The 19,700-nt window shown below is 39.5% G+C and overlaps 2 protein-coding genes across 2 annotated transcripts in view; one reads left to right on the forward strand and one right to left on the reverse strand.

The window, feature by feature from the left end:
- Positions 1-192: 192 nt before the first annotated feature.
- LOC117784065 (protein phyllopod) lies at positions 193-7,375 on the reverse strand. The gene is made up of 2 exons (XM_034621667.1): positions 6,885-7,375; positions 193-1,677 (listed from the first exon to the last, which is right to left on the reverse strand). Exons 1-2 carry the CDS (start codon positions 7,092-7,094, stop codon positions 559-561), a joined length of 1,329 nt encoding a protein of 442 aa, XP_034477558.1. The 5' UTR covers positions 7,095-7,375; the 3' UTR covers positions 193-558.
- Positions 7,376-11,360: 3,985 nt separating this feature from the next.
- Positions 11,361-19,700, forward strand: part of LOC117782929 (zinc finger protein 423 homolog) — a 37,854-nt gene continuing 29,514 nt past the window's right edge. The window contains exons 1-2 of the mRNA XM_034620029.1: positions 11,361-11,403; positions 16,553-16,713. Coding sequence (XP_034475920.1) covers positions 11,361-11,403; positions 16,553-16,713 — 204 coding nt within the window. The remainder of the gene's footprint in view (positions 11,404-16,552; positions 16,714-19,700) is intronic.

Here is a 19,700-nt window from a genome sequence, read left to right on the forward strand (position 1 = left end):
AAAAATTGCAGTATCTGGCAGCGCTATATCGGCTAAGTTGGCAACACAAGGCGGTAAACAGTGGCGCCACTGTTGCTTAGCCGTCACTGCTAACAGCAATTTAAACTCAAAATTAAAGATTATGTTTGGATTGTAGTTGTGCTAGTTAATTTTATTAATATATTTAATATATTCATATAATAAATACTTTCATTTTTGGAGCAATAACGTGGCAAATGCAAACAAATTCAACTACGAGGTTAAACGTTACTAGACGCGATGACTTTCTTCTTTTGTTTTGGAAAGTATTTGTTGTGGCAGGGGGGAGGGGTAGTTTAATTATGTCTAATTTATATACTTTATAAATATAGATTGGTTTGCATTGATATACCATACATTAACTTAACATTCTTAGGTCATTTCTTTTGCTAATATTTTGACTAACAATTATAATTTGATCGAGGTACCATATAAATTAAACATTAAACTAAAACTAATTAATGATTGCATTCAATGTGCATTCAATTTGACTATTCATTGTTATATTTGTTTTTATTTTTATATTTTTTGGGGCGCGCTTTATATCAAAGTGATGCTCAGTCCCTGCGGCAGTTGCAGCCCTGCCAGATTCACATGTGTTTGGTGGGAAAATTTGAAAACGCTTTTGCGGTTATCCTTTGTCACTTGCTCAGCGGGTTCCACTTCCACTTCCGTTTCCGTTTCGTCATGCTCATCCGTTTCCTGCTCGTTGGTAAACTGATAGCAAAGACGTCGACGTGCTGTGGTTAAAAGAGGCGTCGCCGTAGCCGGCAGCACTTCCGATATAACACTATCGAATTCCAGGAGTATCTCATCGTCGTCCAGTGTGCGTGTCCAGCGTGGTCGCTGCTTGGCGGGACTCATGATCCGCAGGGGACGCTCGGTGGGCATTGGCTCCTCGGACTGCTTTGGCTGCTCCGACTCCAGTGTGGTGCCCAGGCGACGGAACATGGCCACCACTTTGCCATCGACACGCGGCGCTTGGAATCTTTGGTAAGGGAGCGTAGGTGTGGGCCTGACCTTGACTAGAGTTTGCTCCTTGACGATCTGTTGCTGCTGTTGCTCCTTCTTCTGCCGGAGCACGCGTTGCAGTTGCACCACCTTGGCCACACTGCGTCTGTGCAACGTGCGCCACTTGGAGATCTCACTCTCGCGGCATTTGCGGCACTGACTCCGTCCGCTGCGTTGGGCCAGTTTGGCCAGCGTTTGGGCGGGCGTTGTGGTCAGCAGGCGGAGCACCATTGCACCACCGCAAACACAACAGTGACGCAGCATTTTACGCATGCCCCGCACCGAACTGGATGCACTGCGTCCGCCAAAGCGTCGCTTGTTGTAGCTGATAACGGGTGCAGGTGCAGCGTGTGTTGTGGGCGGGATCTGTGACTGGGATTGAGACGGGGATGGCATCTGGGGCTGAGGACGCACCTGAGCCACTGGCCGCAACCTGGCTCGCTCCATGGGTTGATCCTTCCGCCTCTGCTGCTGCTGCTGGTGCTGCTGCTGTTGGACAAGGCCACCGCTGCTGTTGTTGCCCATATGCGAGGGACTCTGACTCCGACTCTGACTCTCTGCATCGTTGCTGTTGAGCGCCTGCAGAGAGTGCCAGTTGATCAGCCAATTGTTGCAGCTGAAGCACAGGAATTTATCCTCATTCAGTGGCTGCAATTAGACAGAGAAAGCGATTAATTAAAGCCGACTTTCGGAGTGGGATGAGGTGAAATTTAAAGTGACCTTCGGAGTGAGGTGGTGAAGTACTAGGTGAAAATATTTTAAGAATTATGAAATGCAATTAAAAAGAGTAAAAACCGGAACAGATCTAAAAAACGAATTGAACGAATTTAATAATATTTGAATGCAGAATGTATTTAGAGGCCAAATCATGATCGAAATGACATTCCGCTTGAAAATCGATTCAGTTTTGATCAAGTTATGACAGTTTGAAGATGGTCAGACTGCGGATTTAGCCTCATTACAAGTCAAATTTTTTGTTCAATTTCACATGATTTTTTACAAAAAAATGAAAGGTCTCAGAATCAAGTCTAAAGTGTTGTTTTATACTAATTACAATATAAAGAGTTGATTAAAAGTGAAAACATGAGATTTAAAATTTTGAATTTTCGAAATTTCAAAGGGGGGACCCTTAGCATCTAAATCGAATCTTGGTCGAAAATAATTAAATTTTCTAAATGAACAAAAATTGAATACAGAATGAATTTAGAGGCCAAATCATGATCAAAATGACATTCCGCTTGAATATCGGTTAATTTTTAATGGAGTTATGAGAGATCAAAGTTATTGAAAAAATGTCAAGGGGTATGTATGGAAAATTTGATAATAGATGGCTTAGTATCGAAAAAATATAAAATTTTTTAGATGATAAAAATTTAAATGCAGAATTAATTTAGAGGCCAAATCATGATCAAAATGACATTCCGCTTGAATATCGGTTAATTTTTTATGGAGTTATGAGAGATCAAAGTTATTGAAAAAATGTCAAGGGGTATGTATGGAAAATTGGATGATAGATGGCTTAGTATCGAAAAACAAACAAATTTTCTATATGATAAAAGTTTAAATGCAGAATCAATTTAAAGACCAAATCATGATCAAAATGACTTTCCGCTTGAAAATCGGTTCAGTTTTGATTAAGTTATGACAGTTTGAAGTTGGACAACTCTTTGACCTAGCAACTTTACTACAACCGTACCGTTACAACGTTTCTGTATTCGGTTCTTGACAGAGAATTTTTATTCGACTACGGTTTCAGATCCGGTACTAAAAATGAAACTGTTAGTTTTGGTTAACGGTTCCGGTAATTCCGGTAATATTTTAAAATAGCTAAGATTAGTGTAAAATAGCTAAAATGGCAATGAGTAGGAGAGTTAGGTGAAATTGGCAGTTATTTAATTTGAGCAATATGGCAACACTGGCCATTTGAATATTGTGGTTACTTGTAACTAAAAATTGTAAGCAATTTATAAGTGCAAAATTAATTAAACTATATTTACAGGGTATTAACACAACAGTAAAAGCTAGTAAAGCTTAGCCTTCCCTTTTAAATTGAAGAAATGCAATGTAACTGTTTGAGGTCCTGCCTATTGAATCACAACTGAAGCATAAACACAGAAAAAGAAAGAATGTAGAGTGTGAGAGGAGCTGATGACCACCGGTGAGTTGACCACTAATGAGTGCGCCCTGCCCAGTCGAAGGTGCAAAAAATATCATAAAGTTTAAACAGTCGTCTCCCAGGCCGAGGCATATTAATTACCAACTGATCCACGCACAACAATAATAATTTCGTGCACCTGCCAGCCGAAAATTGTGGCCAAAAGCAGCAGCGGCAGCTGCTCCAGAAAACAGAATGAATAAACGAAAAAAAAAACATATACGAAATTATTGAGGTAACCAGTTGACCAGGCAAAAAGGGATTGAGTATATGGAGTTGGAGTTGGAGTTGGGAAACTTGTTTCGCCACGCGCCTTTCTTATCGAGTGGTGCAAGCGGAACGAACGAGCGAGCGAACGAACGAAGGAAGAAAGGAACAACAACAAAAAGGAGACACACAAAATACAATAATAAATATAAAATGTGATTAGGCACGCGGCCAAAGCGACAGCTGCTTAGGAATTAGAACCAACCAGGATCAGACTCAACGATCATGCTATGTGTATATATGTGTGTGTGTGTGTGTGTGTGTGTGATCCCATAGGCCAGATGTAAACGGTAAAAATAATGCAAATTACAGGCCAGGTGCAATCCAGACAACCGACAAGCCACACGCAAAGCTGATAAAGCAAACGAAACAGAGCTAAGGCAAGAGAGAGAGAGAGAGAGAGAGAGAGAGAGAGAGAGAGAGAGAGAGAGAGACGTAAGCAGACAGATGAATGACTGAAACTGAAGTTTGGATCGTTTATGGCACCGTCATTCGAAGCATTATGCAGGGAATGGGGGAAAGGGACGAGGCATTCGGAATCTTGTCGGGGGTGTAAACGGCTTCTAGGCAGACGGCAGGTGGTGTCTAGTTTTGCAAATGATAACGGAAATAACAACAAGAAATTAAGGTTATCCTAGGCATGCGGTATATATTTCTATACCCATTTAGAGCAGTGTAGATATTTCTAAAAAGTATTGATATAAAGTAGAAGTGCTAACTTCTAATACTATAATTAAAAATTCCCATTTATTGTATTCTAAGTATTCTATACTTGATATACTTAGCTCGCAAAAAGAGGAACATATATATATTCTGTTACATCGAGATATATTCCAAACTAAAAAATAAGACTATGATCTTTCACGCCTTTTTTAAAGCGTTACACTTTTCGTGACCAAATTGTAATATTCTCTGCAAGGTCATTAAAAAAACTTTCGACCCTTAATCTATGTTATCCTCCCTTATCTGTCACCTTTTCAAACTCATATGCTTTCAATAGTCTGTCCAAGTTTTATCCAATTAGGAGCTGCTCCCGAAACAAGCTAAGAAGTCCTTCAAATTTGGATGTCATCCCTCTTCATATCACATTCATTTGTTTTTGTTCAATTTTCATGTTTGTTTCTATGGTTTCCCAATTCCAATTGTAAGTACTATATTGAAAGTTCCTAGCTTAAGAAAATCAGTCGAAAAACAACAACAAGTGGAATGAAATTTGAGATATTTTAAGTTTCAGCCAAATCTTTTTGGGTTTCTTAATGTTATGTGCGTTAAGATCAAAACAGTTCTGTTGGAAGATAGAAAATATTTATTAAAACCAACAAATTAATGGAAATTTGATACATTTAGTTTTTAATAGGTGGTTAGATCTTATTAAAAATTAAACAGTTCTGTTGGAATATGAAAAATATTTGTAAGAAACACAAATATATTAAAAATTGGGAGATTACAAGTTGAAGATAAAAATGGTTAGCTTTCGTGTTGTTTTTTGATCTAATATAATATTTTGAATTGAAGTTAAAACAGTTTTGTTAAAGTGTAGAAAAGATATTATATGTATTACAAATTGAAGCTAAATGGTTGTCAGATCATGTGTTATTGTTGTCCTTAGATTAATGTAAAACGATCCTTTATTAAGATTAAAACAGTATAGGGACTGAATCCCTTATATTTGTTAGTTAATAAAAGAATAGAATTATCTGAGGAGACGATCTTCTTGAAGGATGTGAGAACGAGCATGTACCTTGGCATTGTTTGGGTTTCCGCTCTATAGAGAGACGTTTACCTAAATGACGGAGACAATGGTTCGGTATGCGAAAAGAAGCAAGAAGCAGAGTTGCTTGGGTTTCAGGGTTATGCGGGGTAAGTGAGTTGTGGCAAATACAGCTGTCGCTGATGCTGAAGCTGCCTCAAACTGTGGCCAGAAGAAGAGGCGACCCGCAGAAATTGGATCAATCATAAACAGAGTTGGGACACTTGGACGACAAGTTGCCCCAAAGATATGCACGAATTGTCGCAGCAGAAGCGGCAGCTGCTGTGTGGCAGGTTCGTGAGTTGCTCAAGGCTCTCTCTCTCTCTCTCACTCCATCTCTCTTTCGCTCGCTCTCTCTTTCTCTCAGTCACTCGCTGACAGGTAATCCAATCTATGCGTAGTTTTCGTATGCATGCTACATGCCACAATTTTCCCATGGCATATATTAGAACAAGCTGTTGAAAATTATGAAAAGGACACGACGTATTGATTAAGTGCCACTGTGCCACAGTGCCTGCCACATGCAAAGTGTCCGATTACAAAGGGAAATGCACCAGCTGCTATCCAGTTACCAAGTTGCCAAGTTAACCGACCGGATACGGATACGAATACGAATTCGAATACGAATATAGTTCAGGATACAGATACAGACGTGTGCAATGTAATAAGAGCAACTTAATTAATTCATTCAATGCATTCATAGTTTAATTTGTTAATTTATTATTAAAATAATTGAAATAAATTATAATATTTATAGTAACTATTATAATAATAATAAAAATCTCTTATAATTTTTTTATAATATATTAAGTAAGGTTTTTAAATTCTTCAGTAATTATATAAATTCTGCTGTCCGTATTTTGTAATATCTTTGCTAAGCTAACTCAAAAATATGGTATTTGAAATATAAGAACAAAGTGAAAAAACAAGCAAAGTGGGTTCAGATACACTTTACACAAGAAAACGATACATTTCATTTTATTAATTTCGGTACTTTATCACAAATTAAAAAAACTAGACCCTTTATCGATTTCCACACTTTGTTTCCACACTAGTTAATATGAAAAAGCTCTCTTATATTCTTTTCCATCTCAGGCTTTATAGAATTGACTTCTAAAATTGGCATATTTTTAAGGATTCTCTTTTCTTGCTGTAATTATTAATTCCATTCATTTTTTACTTCTCTAACATCACTCTAATGATACATCACATAATTATATTAATATTATGTGAAGGTGTTCTTATTATTTTGCACACTTCTGTAAAGGGCGAATGTGGCACACAAGCCGACTAAGTTGCAACAAGCCGGAACATTTCGCGAATGCCGTTAGCCAACAGTCGGAGCACAAACTGAACACCCAACCCAACCCAACTCCCATACTCACTTCCCTTTCCATCCCCATCCCCATCTCCATTCCCAATCCTCGCCTGCTCTGGCGAGACTTTCAAAGTGCACACGCTTGGCTGCTGCAAGCACCTGAGGGAGTGGCAAGGGGGCAGAGGGGCAAGCAGGCAGCAGGCAGCTTCTAATCTCGCTTACAGTTTACAGTTTCATCCCCTTTTTCACACACACACACACACAGACGAAGGACACATGACTCATTCAGTGTTCTTATCGATTTTTGTTGTTTGTTGTTTTTTTTTTTTCTTAATTTTGTGGCGCGTCGTGTTGTTGCAACTTACCTGAAACTTGAATTTCGCTTGAATTAATTGCACAATATTTGGCCCAGAGCGCGGCTCGTAGATGTTGATGGTCTGGTTCGTCTGGCAGCCGCAGATGAGGCAGGTGCGTTTCAGGTACTCCGAGGCGGAACCTGGCGCTGATCCTGCCGCCGATGAGGATGCGGCTGCAGCCATTGCTGCCACTGGCTCCACTTGATTATCCGCCGACATGTTCGCAATCTAATGCTATTTTATTTTTATTTATTTTCCCTTTTACTTTTCTATTTATTTGATTTTATTTCTTTGACGCGCTGACGTCACGGGCTGCGAGCACAATGCTTGCCACGGGGTGGCAACTAAGGGCGCGCTCACAAAACTGCTATGAGTATGAAAGGAAAAAAAAGCAAACGTACGACAATGGCAACAACAACAACAACTCAGTGCCACAAACGTTTCACGTCCTTCGCGTTGCACGCACAAATTTCGAATGAGCCTCGGTTAGCCTGACTCTGACTGTGCCTCGCTTTGTGGCAGCTTCGTCGGACGTTCTTTCGGTCGGTCGGTCGGTCGGTCGGTTGATTGCTCGGTTGTTCGGCATCGACTCTCGTTGTTGGGTTGTTGGGCTGTAGTTCCATCTGCTGTTATTATTGCTGTTGTTGTTGTCGTCTCACTGCCTACATTCCACTCCTTTTACCTTGCTGCCCTTTGTTCTCCCGCTGCCTGCTGCCTGCTACTTTCTGGCAACGCGCCTGCACTGAGAGAAAAAAACGACAACTAAGCGCCTGAGCAGAAAAATTTATCAATGAAAAAGCGAAAGACAAATAATTTGTATTGAAAAAAAAATAATTTTGTATTTTAAATTCTTTTATTTCGAATAGGCACAATTAACTTAATAAATGGAAACTTAAAAGTATAGTACGTATATTTAAAAAAAAAAGCAAATTAAAATATATATATTCTGAGATTATTAAAAAAAAAAAAAGTTCATTTATTTGCTGTTACTTTTAGACGAATCTCAGAAAAAAATCAGACCAGTTTTATTCACAAATATTTTACAGCTAAAAACAATTGAAAATTCAATTTAGAGCTCAATAAGTGATCATTTATTTGCTATTACTATTAGAGGAATCTCAGAAAAAAATCAGACCCTTTTTTTCACAAGTATTTTACAGCTAAAAAAAATTGGATGAAGACTTTGCGCAAGGTAATTGTTTGGATTTTGTACAAATATTTTCGAAAATTTATTAACATAAAATATACCTTTCCAAAAAAGATTAATGCTCAAATTTTAGCAAAATTTAGAATCGCGATTGATTTTAAGGCCAAACATTCAGCTATGTTTTGGCAAAGTAGCTCAAACCATTAGCTATAAAATAATCCAAAATTTTTTTTACAAAAATGCATAATTTAAATTGAGCTAAACTTAGATAGAGAATTAATTTAGATATCAAACATTGATAAGAATAAATTTCTGCCAGTTTTTACAATTTATGAGAGTTTGAAATAATCGATAATATTCAACTACGAATATTTGGATTATGTAATAAAAATTATTGCTGATAAGAAATAACCTTAAAATCTTCAAAAATAATATGGTATTATTGTTATTATAATTGTTTCACTAATCAAAATATTGTTATTCCAAAGATTACAATACCGCCTCGCTTTGACTTGACCTATCTGAAATTGTTGCAGATTCCCCAGCTCTTAACTAATCCCAGTCAGAACTCAAGGCAGCTGCTGCCTCAACAATAACAAAAACGAAAGGCACAAAAAAGAATGAAAAATTAAAATAAAAATTGAACGACAAACTCCAAATTTAATGTTGCTTCGCTTCCTTGAGAGACTCGTCCTGTGCTGCAGCTCATCATTATACGAGTATGCGGTTGTTGTTGTTGTTGTTGCTGTCGAAGATACATACAACAAGTTGTAGCATGTGTGTATTGTTGTTGCAAGCAGAGCAGCAACAGGCGGCATCCACAACCAAATCGAGGCTTAGCTCACATCGAGGCAGCTGCTGTTGCTCCAAACACACACAAAAGGTGCATTTTTTTGGGAAACTCAACTCAATCATATGTTCTCCGAGTTACTCGTACTTTGGCCTCATCTTTGCAGCTTGCAACCGGATTTTAATGTTGCCACGACAGATGTTTTTTTCTTTTTCGTCTGCCTCTGTCTTCTTCTTTACGTTTTTCGGTTTCAGCCTCCTTTTTTCTTATTTTTTTTGGACTGGGTTAAGACGCCGCTTGCCGCTACTTTTACTACGCGCCGTACTCCATAGTAAACAAAGCCGATTCTTCCCAGGCTTCATGAATGAATTGATGAATGGGCCACTGGAGCTGGAGATCCCGTGGCGAAACGATAAAGGAAATCTGGTGGGGGAGCGGTATAATGAACTTTTTTGCAAGCGGATATTCGTATCATCCTTTTGTTTCACTCCAAGGGAAGTTAACAAGTTGGATTTCTATCTAGATTTAAGTTCAATAAAAGACAAAGCACGCATTTTAAAAGTACATGTAAAACTCTAAATACTATTGAAATTTACTCTTTAATTTGAAAAAGCGTTAAAGGGGAAAGTATGGAGAAAATGGACAGTGATGGAAGAAAATTTATATTTTCAATTTTGATGCAATATTAAACAAGAGGCCAAAAAATGATATAATTGACATTTCGCAAGGAAATTGGTTATAATTTGACAAAGCTATGAGAGTTTAAAGTTTATAAGAAAGTTTATGGAAAGGAGTATGGAAAAATAGACAGTGATGGAAAAAAATTGCATATTCCAGTTTTAATGCAGAATTAAATTAGAGGTCAAAAAATGATTAAATTGACTTTCCGCAAGGATATAGGCTAAAGTTTGACAAAATTATAACAGTTTCAAGTTCTCGAAAACCGATAAGAGGAAAGCTTAAAGGTAGCGACTTAATATTTTGTTGAGCTAGGTCAAATTAAAATTTTTTTTTTTAATTTTGTTTAATTAATATCCTTTTGTGCTATTTACTCGAAAATTTATTAAATTATTGCATATTTTTAGGCATACATAAGCAGTACACTGTAAGCAGTAAACAGAGCAAGCAGTCACTACTGATGGCAAGCAGTTAACAGTTGCCCATAATTTTGCACTGCGCATTGCGCGCTCTTTTTGAAACTGTTGCAGGGTAAATAATTCTTAAGTTTAATTTTTTAAGCTTTAATTAATAACAATTTTTACTATCAAAGAGATATTTTTATGTAAAATTCTTAAACAATAATGCACAATTTTAAAATATTTCACAGTTAAAATTTAAGTGGACGTTGAAAAAATGACAGATAGTTTGATATAAATTGATTTAATTAATTTCTCTGTGTGAATTTTTGATTAAAGAGAGTTAAGACTAATAACTTAAATAGGTATATGAAAAAATTTAAAGACTAATATGATACTTCTTAAACATACTTAAGAAAACATTTAAAGGTGCTTTATAGATAAGAAAAATATTCAGCGTAAACAACTGTAAATTGCAGTATGTTAAAGTTAAACAAGGGTAAATTAAGAATCAAGAGTTGTGTGTGTAATCCAAAATGTGAAAATATGAATGAGGATTTTGTCACCCTAATGATGCCGATGCCGTAACGGCTTCTGTTTGGCGTGTCATCGCCTTCTCGTTCTCACGCATTCTGAAGGCGACTCCCGCTGCTGAGAAAGCAACAAATTGCTTGATAACTTAAGAGGGGCAGCACCTTATCAAAGCAGTGTATGTAAGGTAAGGCAAAGTAGAAAACTAGGACCCCCCATACGCACGTGCGAAAAGTTGAAAAAGGGGCGCGTGACGTGGCATACAAATAATTGACTTGACTTTTGTAATTGCAACAGGCAGCGACAGCATCAGCGGCGTCTCCTACGGCGCATTGCCACAGCATGTGGCTTTAGCAATGGGCACCCAGCGCGTCAACCGCCGATTGGTGCACCCGATTCTCTAGGGGATGAATATTGCGGATTGCGACATCAACCCTCTGGGGAATGCTTCTTAGTTCTATTTTTGTTTTCTTGTTTTTTTTTTTTTTTGCTGCTCTGCAACATTTGCCGGCATATTTTGCTTTTGTTTGCTTTGCTTTTGGGTGGTTGGTTGGGTGACATTGCTCACTCTTCGTCTCTCTCCCTCTCTCTCTCTCACTCTCTTTCATTTGCTTGCTCTGTGTGCTGACTGCGCTCTCTCGCTGCGTCGTTTGCCATTTTGTTTAAGAGCTTCTGCTGCTGCTTCTCTTCGTCGCGTGTGTTTTGGCATGCCAGGACTGTTTTGGGCCAACAGGCAAGCTTCAGTCAGTTGCCAACGCTGCAGGCGCAAGGATATCTCGACTTGAGCAATCCAAAAACAAATTTATCAGTGACTTTTTAGTGTACACGTGTTTCGCGCGCTTTTTATACGTAAAAAAACAATACCAAAAGAAACAGTTAACAAATAGTGTGTGTGATAATTAATCAACTGCTGCTTCTTCTTATTGATCAAGCTGCCTGCTATGTCACGACGTAAACAGGCAAAGCCGCGCGCCTGCTTGAAACGTAAGTTGAAGTTGGACAGCAAGCTGTTCCCAAGTGACGGCAGTATCTGTGTGTTTGTGTGTGTCTGTGTGGGTGTTTGATTGATTTGGGGCATGGCCTGTAGTACCATGGGAATTGGACGATGCCGTTGCCAAAATGTGACAAGTGCAAAATGGCTGGACATGTTACATAGCAAACCTAAAATTTTTGGACATGAGTAGCCCAGGGGAAACGGTACACCTAACAGCCAGACAGTTACCAATAAGAGAGAGAGAGAGAGAGAGAGAGAGAGAGGGAGAGGGGGGACCATTGAACGTTCTGGTAAACCCCAAATATGCTTGTGTGGGTAGCTTTTATGTTGCAACTGCAACAGTCGAGCTGCAGCCAAGGCAACCAAAGTGCCGTTAATTTTTAATACAATTTCAAATTGTGTCAGTGTAAATAACAGCAAACAGAGCTCGCAGTAACTACAACAGCAACAACAACAACAATGATAACAAATAAAATTGACAATAAATCCAATGCACATGTGAGACGGTAACTGGCAACCGGCTCGAGGCCCCCAAAGACAGCGCCACACACAAATTTACACACACACACATACATGCACTTGCACACAGCGAAGCGGGGATAAAATTTCCCCAACGTATACAACAACAGCAACGGCAGCAAAGAAACGCAAAAAAAAACATACGAAAAGAACTTTGGCTTTGCTCTTTTTGTTGTGCTTTGGCGCTCTCGTTCTCTCGCTCTTGCCCTCGCTCTCACTCTTTGTGTCTGTGTACCTTTGGGTGTGTGTGTGAGTGTACGAAAAAAGCACAAAACACAGAAAACCCATTGCCATGTATTTCTCATGGGAGTCGGCAACGGCTCTGGCCAATCCCAAGGGATTCACATTGGCGCTGGCAGCCAGCAGGCAACGGACAACAACAACAGTAACAGCAACAACAACAACAACAAGAATGAACGAGCAAACGAAACATGCGCAACTCTCTGGGGAATTCTCATTCGTTGACGTGGCAGCACATATACATACATATGTACATACATACGCATGACTCGTATGTGTGTATGCATATGTGTATGAGTGCGTGCTTATTGACAAATAACAACAAAAACAACAATACGCATTCCTCAAAAATTGCTTTGATTTGGTTTTGGAGCCAACTACTCGTATACTCGTTGTACGTTCGCTTTTCACCTACCAAAAATGTGCAGCCAAATCTTTAAAACCATCGACGCCGACGTTGATGCCAACGCCGACGTTGACGTTGACGTCGTCATCGTGAGCAGGCAATGCCAGGAGAATTCCCGCTGCTGAGGCGAGGCTTAGAATTGCGACAGTTTTTGCCAGACTGGCTGCCATAAGTTGCTCGTTGCCTGCTGCTCTACAGCTTCCCCCCCTCCTTCCCCAATACTTGTTGTTGCCGTCGTCGTCAACGTGTGCGCGTCTCCAGTGTATTGGCAAAATATTTGCTATGACATTGCAAAGAGCGCGGCGCCAAAATAGCAGCAACAAGAACAGCAGCAGCAGCAGCAGCAACAGCAACAGCAGCAGCAACAGAAAGCACTTTGGGCATAGGCTATGTGCTAGCTGTACATATGTATGCATGTATACATATTTATATTGGCTAAGGGTATGCGTCTAACGGTAACTAGTTTGGTAAATAGATTTGCTGTGGGCGTTGGGATCTCTCAATGTTGTGTTGACTGGTGCCCTTGGGAATTTTTGGTAGCAGCGTCATTTTGTCTGCACAACCACAAATTCCTTCATGTTGAAAAGCTTGCACTTTAAGCTTTCACCCAACAAGAGCAGCAGCAACAACAATAAATGCTTTTTGTTTTAAACTTCAGTTTATGTAGTACATCGATAAGCAACAGAGAAAATTTCAATGATCGATTTTGTTTGGTATTGCATTGCCAACTGTTTTCGGTAAGCAAGGAGTTGCCAATTGCGTTGCAGACTGAGGTCAGTTTTAAGTTCGATCACAAAATTTTCGATCTTGCTTTGTTTGGCATATCCAACTGTTTTCAAGTCGTTTCTTTTAGTAAGCATAGTGCTGCCAATTGCTTTGCAGACAGAGGTCAGCTTTATCAGCTCGATCGCAAATTTATCGATTCTGTTTTGTATGGCATTGCCAACTGTTTAACAGTCGTTTCTTTCGCTTGGTTTCTTTATCCTTTTGGCGTTTCGTGCAAACTATTGATGAAATTTATTGTTGGCGTTTTTAACAACACCTTCGGGTTTGTTATTTCATTATTTTTTTAATACACCCACACACACACACATGCAATATATAAATGTATTTGTGCTCTTGCCGTTCGCCGTGTGCCAATGCCATTATAAAAGTTGCAGGCTGTGGCGCGAGCTTTGTTTTTAGCTCTGCTACCATCACCCCACTCCCCAAGTTGCTTCAGCTATACGCTCGCTTGCTCGTCGCTCTCTACACACGCTTAGTAGCCATTTGGGAGCTGGAAAAGTGGCAAGCGGTGGGTATTGGGGTAGTGGCAACGGATTGATGGGTCAAAGGGGACGACGCTTATTATTACGTTTACAAATATGTCTGAGTGTGTGTGTGTGTGTATGAGAGAGAGAGAGTATGTGTGTGTGTGTGTATGTGTAAGTGGTTGGGGGAACGGGCAAGTGAGCACCTTTTTGGCTTTTGGGGCGGTTGGGGTAAAACGCTTAAAAACATGCCATAGCCGAAAAACAAGTAAGAAACACACATGCGGGCACTTGCGCTCCACACACTCTCACACTGTCAATACTCTCACTCTCTCACACACACACACACACATGCACTACCAGCGACCGAGTGCGAAATGCACTCTGGGGGGCTTTAAACAAAAATGAAAATCGCTTGCATACATATGGGCGCTTACACACATACACACTCACACAAACATACTTAAGCACACACACACACACACACACACAGGCAGAGACATTCACATGCTTTCTGCCTTGCACAAAAAGAACTTGACTACGTCGTCGTTCTCATCGTGTTGTTGTTGCTGTTGCTGCTGTTGTTGTTGCGGTGCTTCGACAATTTTAACGACCATAACTGGTTCTCACACTCCCCATTCATCCCGCCATTCCCCCATTCGCTTCCACTCGCATTTATTTTAAAATACGCGGCACTTCCGCCGCAAACGGCACATAGTTGCCACACATACCACCCTACCCCCCTCCCGCCCAGGCACCCATTCACCAATCCCCTCCCCCCCACCGCGAACACAAATATCACACATCCTTTCAAGTGGCTCGCGTTCTTTTATAGCTGCCGTTCGTTTTGGGGCGCTGGGCTTTTATATGGAAATAATAACCAAATGTTCTTGCATGGAATACGACGGGATGAGAACTCGGAGCTCTGAGCACGAAGTACGAAACACAAGTCGTCGACGTTTCCATTATGTTGACCAGGCATCGCGGCAATCGTCCGGCTTGGCATAATGTTGATTTCGGTGGCGATTCCTTGCGGTGTGATTCCGGCATGTCCTTTTGGCCATATATTTTAAGCCGTTACCTTGCCGACGAGCGCGACGGTCACCAATATGGAACAACCTATCCTTCCTACATCTTCACCTCCCCATACCCTTTATTCCGCAAACACTTCTGACTGGCTAAATCATTCACAGTTTGTACGGCATTGTCAAACGCATTTGGAAGTGGCTTTGACTTGGAAAAATTTCAAATCCTATAAAAATTATTATTTTAGGCAAAGAAATTCACTTCATGCCAGATGAGAATATGTTGTATTTGATAGGATATTCAAATACTCAATATCTACTACAAGTTTGAGAAAGATTTGAAATGAAGTGTGTTTAGTTTTTAACATTTATTTTATATTCCCTATTGTAATACATTTCTATCAGAAAGCTTTTATATTTATTAAACCAAATCTTTGATTAGTTTATTATTGACATAATAATCAAAACTGTAGAATACAACACTCTATCACTGAAAAAATAGAAAAGATTAATTTAATTTAATAGATTATTTATTCTTATAAATATACTAAAGTTATTAGGAACAAATTTAAATTCAGTTTATATAAAATTCAGGCATTACAATCTATTCTATAAAAAGTTAGTAAAGAAACATTTTCTTTAAAAAAAAAATCACCTGGTGCAATACAATTGAAATTTAAAACTAAATACAGACATAAAATATTAAAATATATGTAGTAGAAACTGCGTGGATTTGTAAAAGGAACATTTAAAGAAAAGGAATAATCCCACAATTTTCTAATCTTATGGCAAATTTTTTTGGCTACACAACATACACTTGGTAAATGATATTCCACCTGTGGCTCGTCCAGTTGAACAAGACACATAAAACTCAACATTTGTTTGCCTTTAGCACCTCACAACTCACTTTGGCAACAACAAATTTATGAAAAATTCAATTTAATTGCACAATTACACATGTTCCACATTTTCATTTCGTAGAGCTTATTGTTGTTGTTGTGGTTGAGTGTGTTGTTGTTGATGTTGATGTTGCTGATGCACCCCTTGCAATTACTTTTAAGGCAGTTGTTTTGGCAACGGCAACGACCCCCTCAAGACTGGCAACAGCCATGTGAGCGCCATCGATCACGTGCGGCTTTTGCCAGAGACACAGACACACACACACACACACACACACTGGGTAACACACACACTTTGGAGTTTTGAGCTATTGGCAACAGTTTTCTTTAGCTCGAAAAACGGAGCACCAACAATAAAACACAAAACGTGTAAATAGAATTTTTGGCACGATGGCCGCCCGGGGAGTGCTTTAGCATAATCTGCATGAGTATGGGTATGGGTGTGAGTGTGTGCATAGGTGTGAGTATGAGTGTGATGATTATAGGTAGGAGAGTATCGAGTACTCGCATTGCAAACATTAGTCAATTGAACATGCAACCTAAATACCCTGCAGATAAATGTTTTAAAGTGTATGCTAAGGCATTAATTTAACATTTTATAGAGTATACCACAGTCGTACACACTCAACTGTTTTTTATCATATATAAATGCCTTTGCTCCTGCTGCTCCAAGTGCTCAATCCGTTATGTTTAAATAACTAGCGCCAGAGAGACGCACAAGCAAACATTTTTTTTTTAATTGTTGCTCGCACATTCGATGGTCTTAATCAATTGATTAGCTTTAAATCATCTCATTGCAGTTGGCGAAAAGGAGGAGGAGAATGGCGAAGGTGGCATCACAAAGTCGCCCAAGGCATCTGATTTGCTTGAGCCCAAAGAGGAGCTATTTAGCGCCGATGAAGAGGATTGCGAGGAGGATGACGAGCCAGAGGATGGCCTCAGTGGCGATGAGAATGAGACTGTAAAGGAGCAGCCCAATGAATCACGGCAACGGCAAGAAAGCTGGCAACCAACAGCTGATGATGCCACAGCTGCCACAACAACAAAGACAGCAGCAGCAGCAAGAGGAGCAAGAGCAGGAAGAGGCAGTGGCACAGTTGCAGCTACAGAAGAAGTACAACACCCTGGGGATGCTGCTGCCACTGGCAACGCCAATGGGCACTGCAAGTTGAGGTCCAGCGGTGGCGATGCCACTGGTAAGTTTGACTTCAATTTGCATATTTTATTGCCTTTTCGCAAAAGATATATATGCGATATGAACGGCAAAGCAGTGCTCTCTCCTCTTCCCTTTCCCTTCACCTCTCTCAATTGCCTCTCAACAACAACGCAACATAGACACACATCTTGGAAGAGTAGTTCGCCCCCATTTCCATTTCCAAGTCCAAGTCATCGTCTTGGGGCATTCCCCACGAGGCATTGACATGTCCGGCTAATAACTCTCGACAGTCTCATAAATAGCAAATGTTAGTCTCTTCTGGTTGTTGTTGTTGCTGTTGTTGCTGTTGTTGTTATTGTTGTTGTTGCTGTGGCTCTTTTACTGACTACTCCAGCATCAGCTTCGGTTCCAGTCTCGAGCTTTTGCGTCCATTGATGCACAACTAGTGACGGTTTAAAAGACCAAAACTAGCTGGTAAATTGGATAATGTTACACAAACAGGGTGTCTATAAAATGCAGCTAGTAATAATATTTCATCGATAGTTTATAGTTATAGATATAAATAAAAAGTATGTTAAGCATCTAGTAATAATATTTAATCGACAGTTTATAGTTATATATATAAATAAAAAATATACATACTTATCTTACTTTTTAAAGTAAAACTGTACATAAATTACATATTTTTGATTCAACTGAAACTTTCCAATCAATTCTTGTAATATGTAATCCTAATTATGCATTAAAGTACAGAAAACATACATCAAATTTATAGAAAATAAGCATTTTCTTACGATTAATTAACTAAAATGGCTGGACAAATTAATAAGATCATCTTCATAATAGAATTGGTTCAAATTCAGTGACTATCTCTCTTAAAAATATAGCTTAAAGCTTAAACAAGAATATTAATCTATAGTAAACAGTTAGATGCGCTTTAATAATAAAAAAATAATATAATATTAATATTAAGTTTAGGAGGGAGTAATTGCGTTTTCTACAATTTGTTGCGCTGTAAAGTAGGCAATATTTTGTAATGTTCTTTGCCTTAGGTGAGTCACCCTGTGTGCTGCTTCTGGGAGGCTGTAGCTGATGTTGTTGTTGTTGCCGTTGTTGCTGTTGCTGCTGTCGGTGCATAAAGTTTGATGTGTCCATGCGGCATCATACACGCGTACATTTACATGAGCACACAGGCATACATGTATATATGTACATATACAAACCAATACACGTGTGTGCTGTTTGTTGTTGTTGTATTTGATATTCCTGTGCGTCATTGGATTATGGCACTTGGGTGTGTAAAGCCATCGATTCAAAGCGCTGCTCGTTAAGGCAGAGCTCCAGTTGTTGTTGTTGTTGCTGTTGTTATTGTTGCTGTTGTTGTTATGGTTTAGCCAACAATAATAAAGCAAGCGCCATGTTTAAATAGAACACAAACCGATGACACACACACACATGCAGCTCTCTAGCGTGTGTGTGTGTGTGTGTGTTTGTTCATTATTTGTTGCTCTTTTCTCTGTTGCCGGGACATATTCCCGCTGGAGCAGCAGACAAGCCAAGCGGCGGCATAGAACATCATCATCAGACTAGACCCCACTACCTTCTCCTCTTCCTCTCTCTCCCTCTCTCCCTCTCTCTCTCCCACTCTGCTCACTCTTATGTAGCCAACCATTTGGGAGCATGCAGCAGGCAGCTGGACGAGCTGTGGCATGTGCTACGTCTGGGTGCTGTTGTAGTTGCTATTGTTGTTGTTGTTGCTGCCGTTGTTGTTGTACCTGTGAGCTCAAGTTTTGCCTCTGGCTCGGACCAAGTCGGTTTTAACCTCACTCGCACAACACAAGCCCCCCACTAACGGCACTATGGAGGGCCAAACTTTATCACCAGTGCGCGCAGCTACACACACACACTCTCTTTCTCTCTCTCTCTCCCGCTCTCTCTCTGCTCTCTTGCTCCCTCTGTATATGACAAGTACACTGCTGCAGTGCGTCCTCTGCTGCTGCGTCGCGTCGCAGTCGCCTCGTTTACTGTCATTGTAGCCATGAAACCTGCCCCCTCTCCACTCCCCCTCTTCCCCATGCCCCCTCCTGCCGCCCTTTGCGTCGTATTCTCACTCTGACTCTGACTCTCGTACTGCCACAGCTCTCCAGTGTGTTGTATAATGTTCTAAAGGGAAATCGAGAGGCTGTGATAAGTTTGGGGGATCCGAAAATTGTCTTTCTGCCTCACTGTTTGTTGTTGCTGCTGTTGTTGTTGTTGCTGCTGCCATGCGAAACCCGGCGAGAACGAATTGGCCCTTTTGTGCGCATCAACAACATGGCCCAAGTTGGGCCACCAACAGGCCCAGAACAGTGGACTCAAAATTATGACAAAAATTATTGCTTTACCATTCAAATTACAATTGAAAAATAGTTATAGATAATAGCAATATCTATAAGATATCTCTATTTAATTGACTACCATTATTCTAGTATTATTCAAATTTAACCTTCCTATTATATCTTAATGAGCTAAATTTATCTTAGTCACTGTAAACATTTCAGTTCAATCATTTTTCGGCATACAGCTTTCTCAAAAAATAAATATTTACAGAACTCTTTGCCTGATTAAATCATTTTATAATTCGATTCTAGCTTTGTATTTTTATTTTCAAAGTTAAATATTTAAATTTTTTTTTCATTAAATAATTATTGTATTTTTTTTTTTTATATTTCAATCAAATTATTTGATAAATTTTTTCTATGGATTATAAAATTTAGCTTGAATTTTCGTACATTGCGATTGAATAAGATTAA

This window comes from Drosophila innubila (assembly GCF_004354385.1).
Source record: "Drosophila innubila isolate TH190305 chromosome 2R unlocalized genomic scaffold, UK_Dinn_1.0 1_C_2R, whole genome shotgun sequence".
Taxonomy (NCBI): domain Eukaryota; kingdom Metazoa; phylum Arthropoda; class Insecta; order Diptera; family Drosophilidae; genus Drosophila; species Drosophila innubila.

What these genes read in the sequence shown, in the direction of transcription:
- LOC117784065 (XM_034621667.1), bottom strand. Translation starts at nt 7,094, where the DNA reads ATGTCGGCGGATAATCAAGTGGAGCCAGTGGCAGCAATGGCTGCAGCC. An exon ending in AAGCGAAATTCAAGTTTCAG is followed by an intron (nt 1,678 to 6,884) that starts GTAAGTTGCAAC and finishes GTCTAATTGCAG; the next exon opens with CCACTGAATGAGGATAAATT.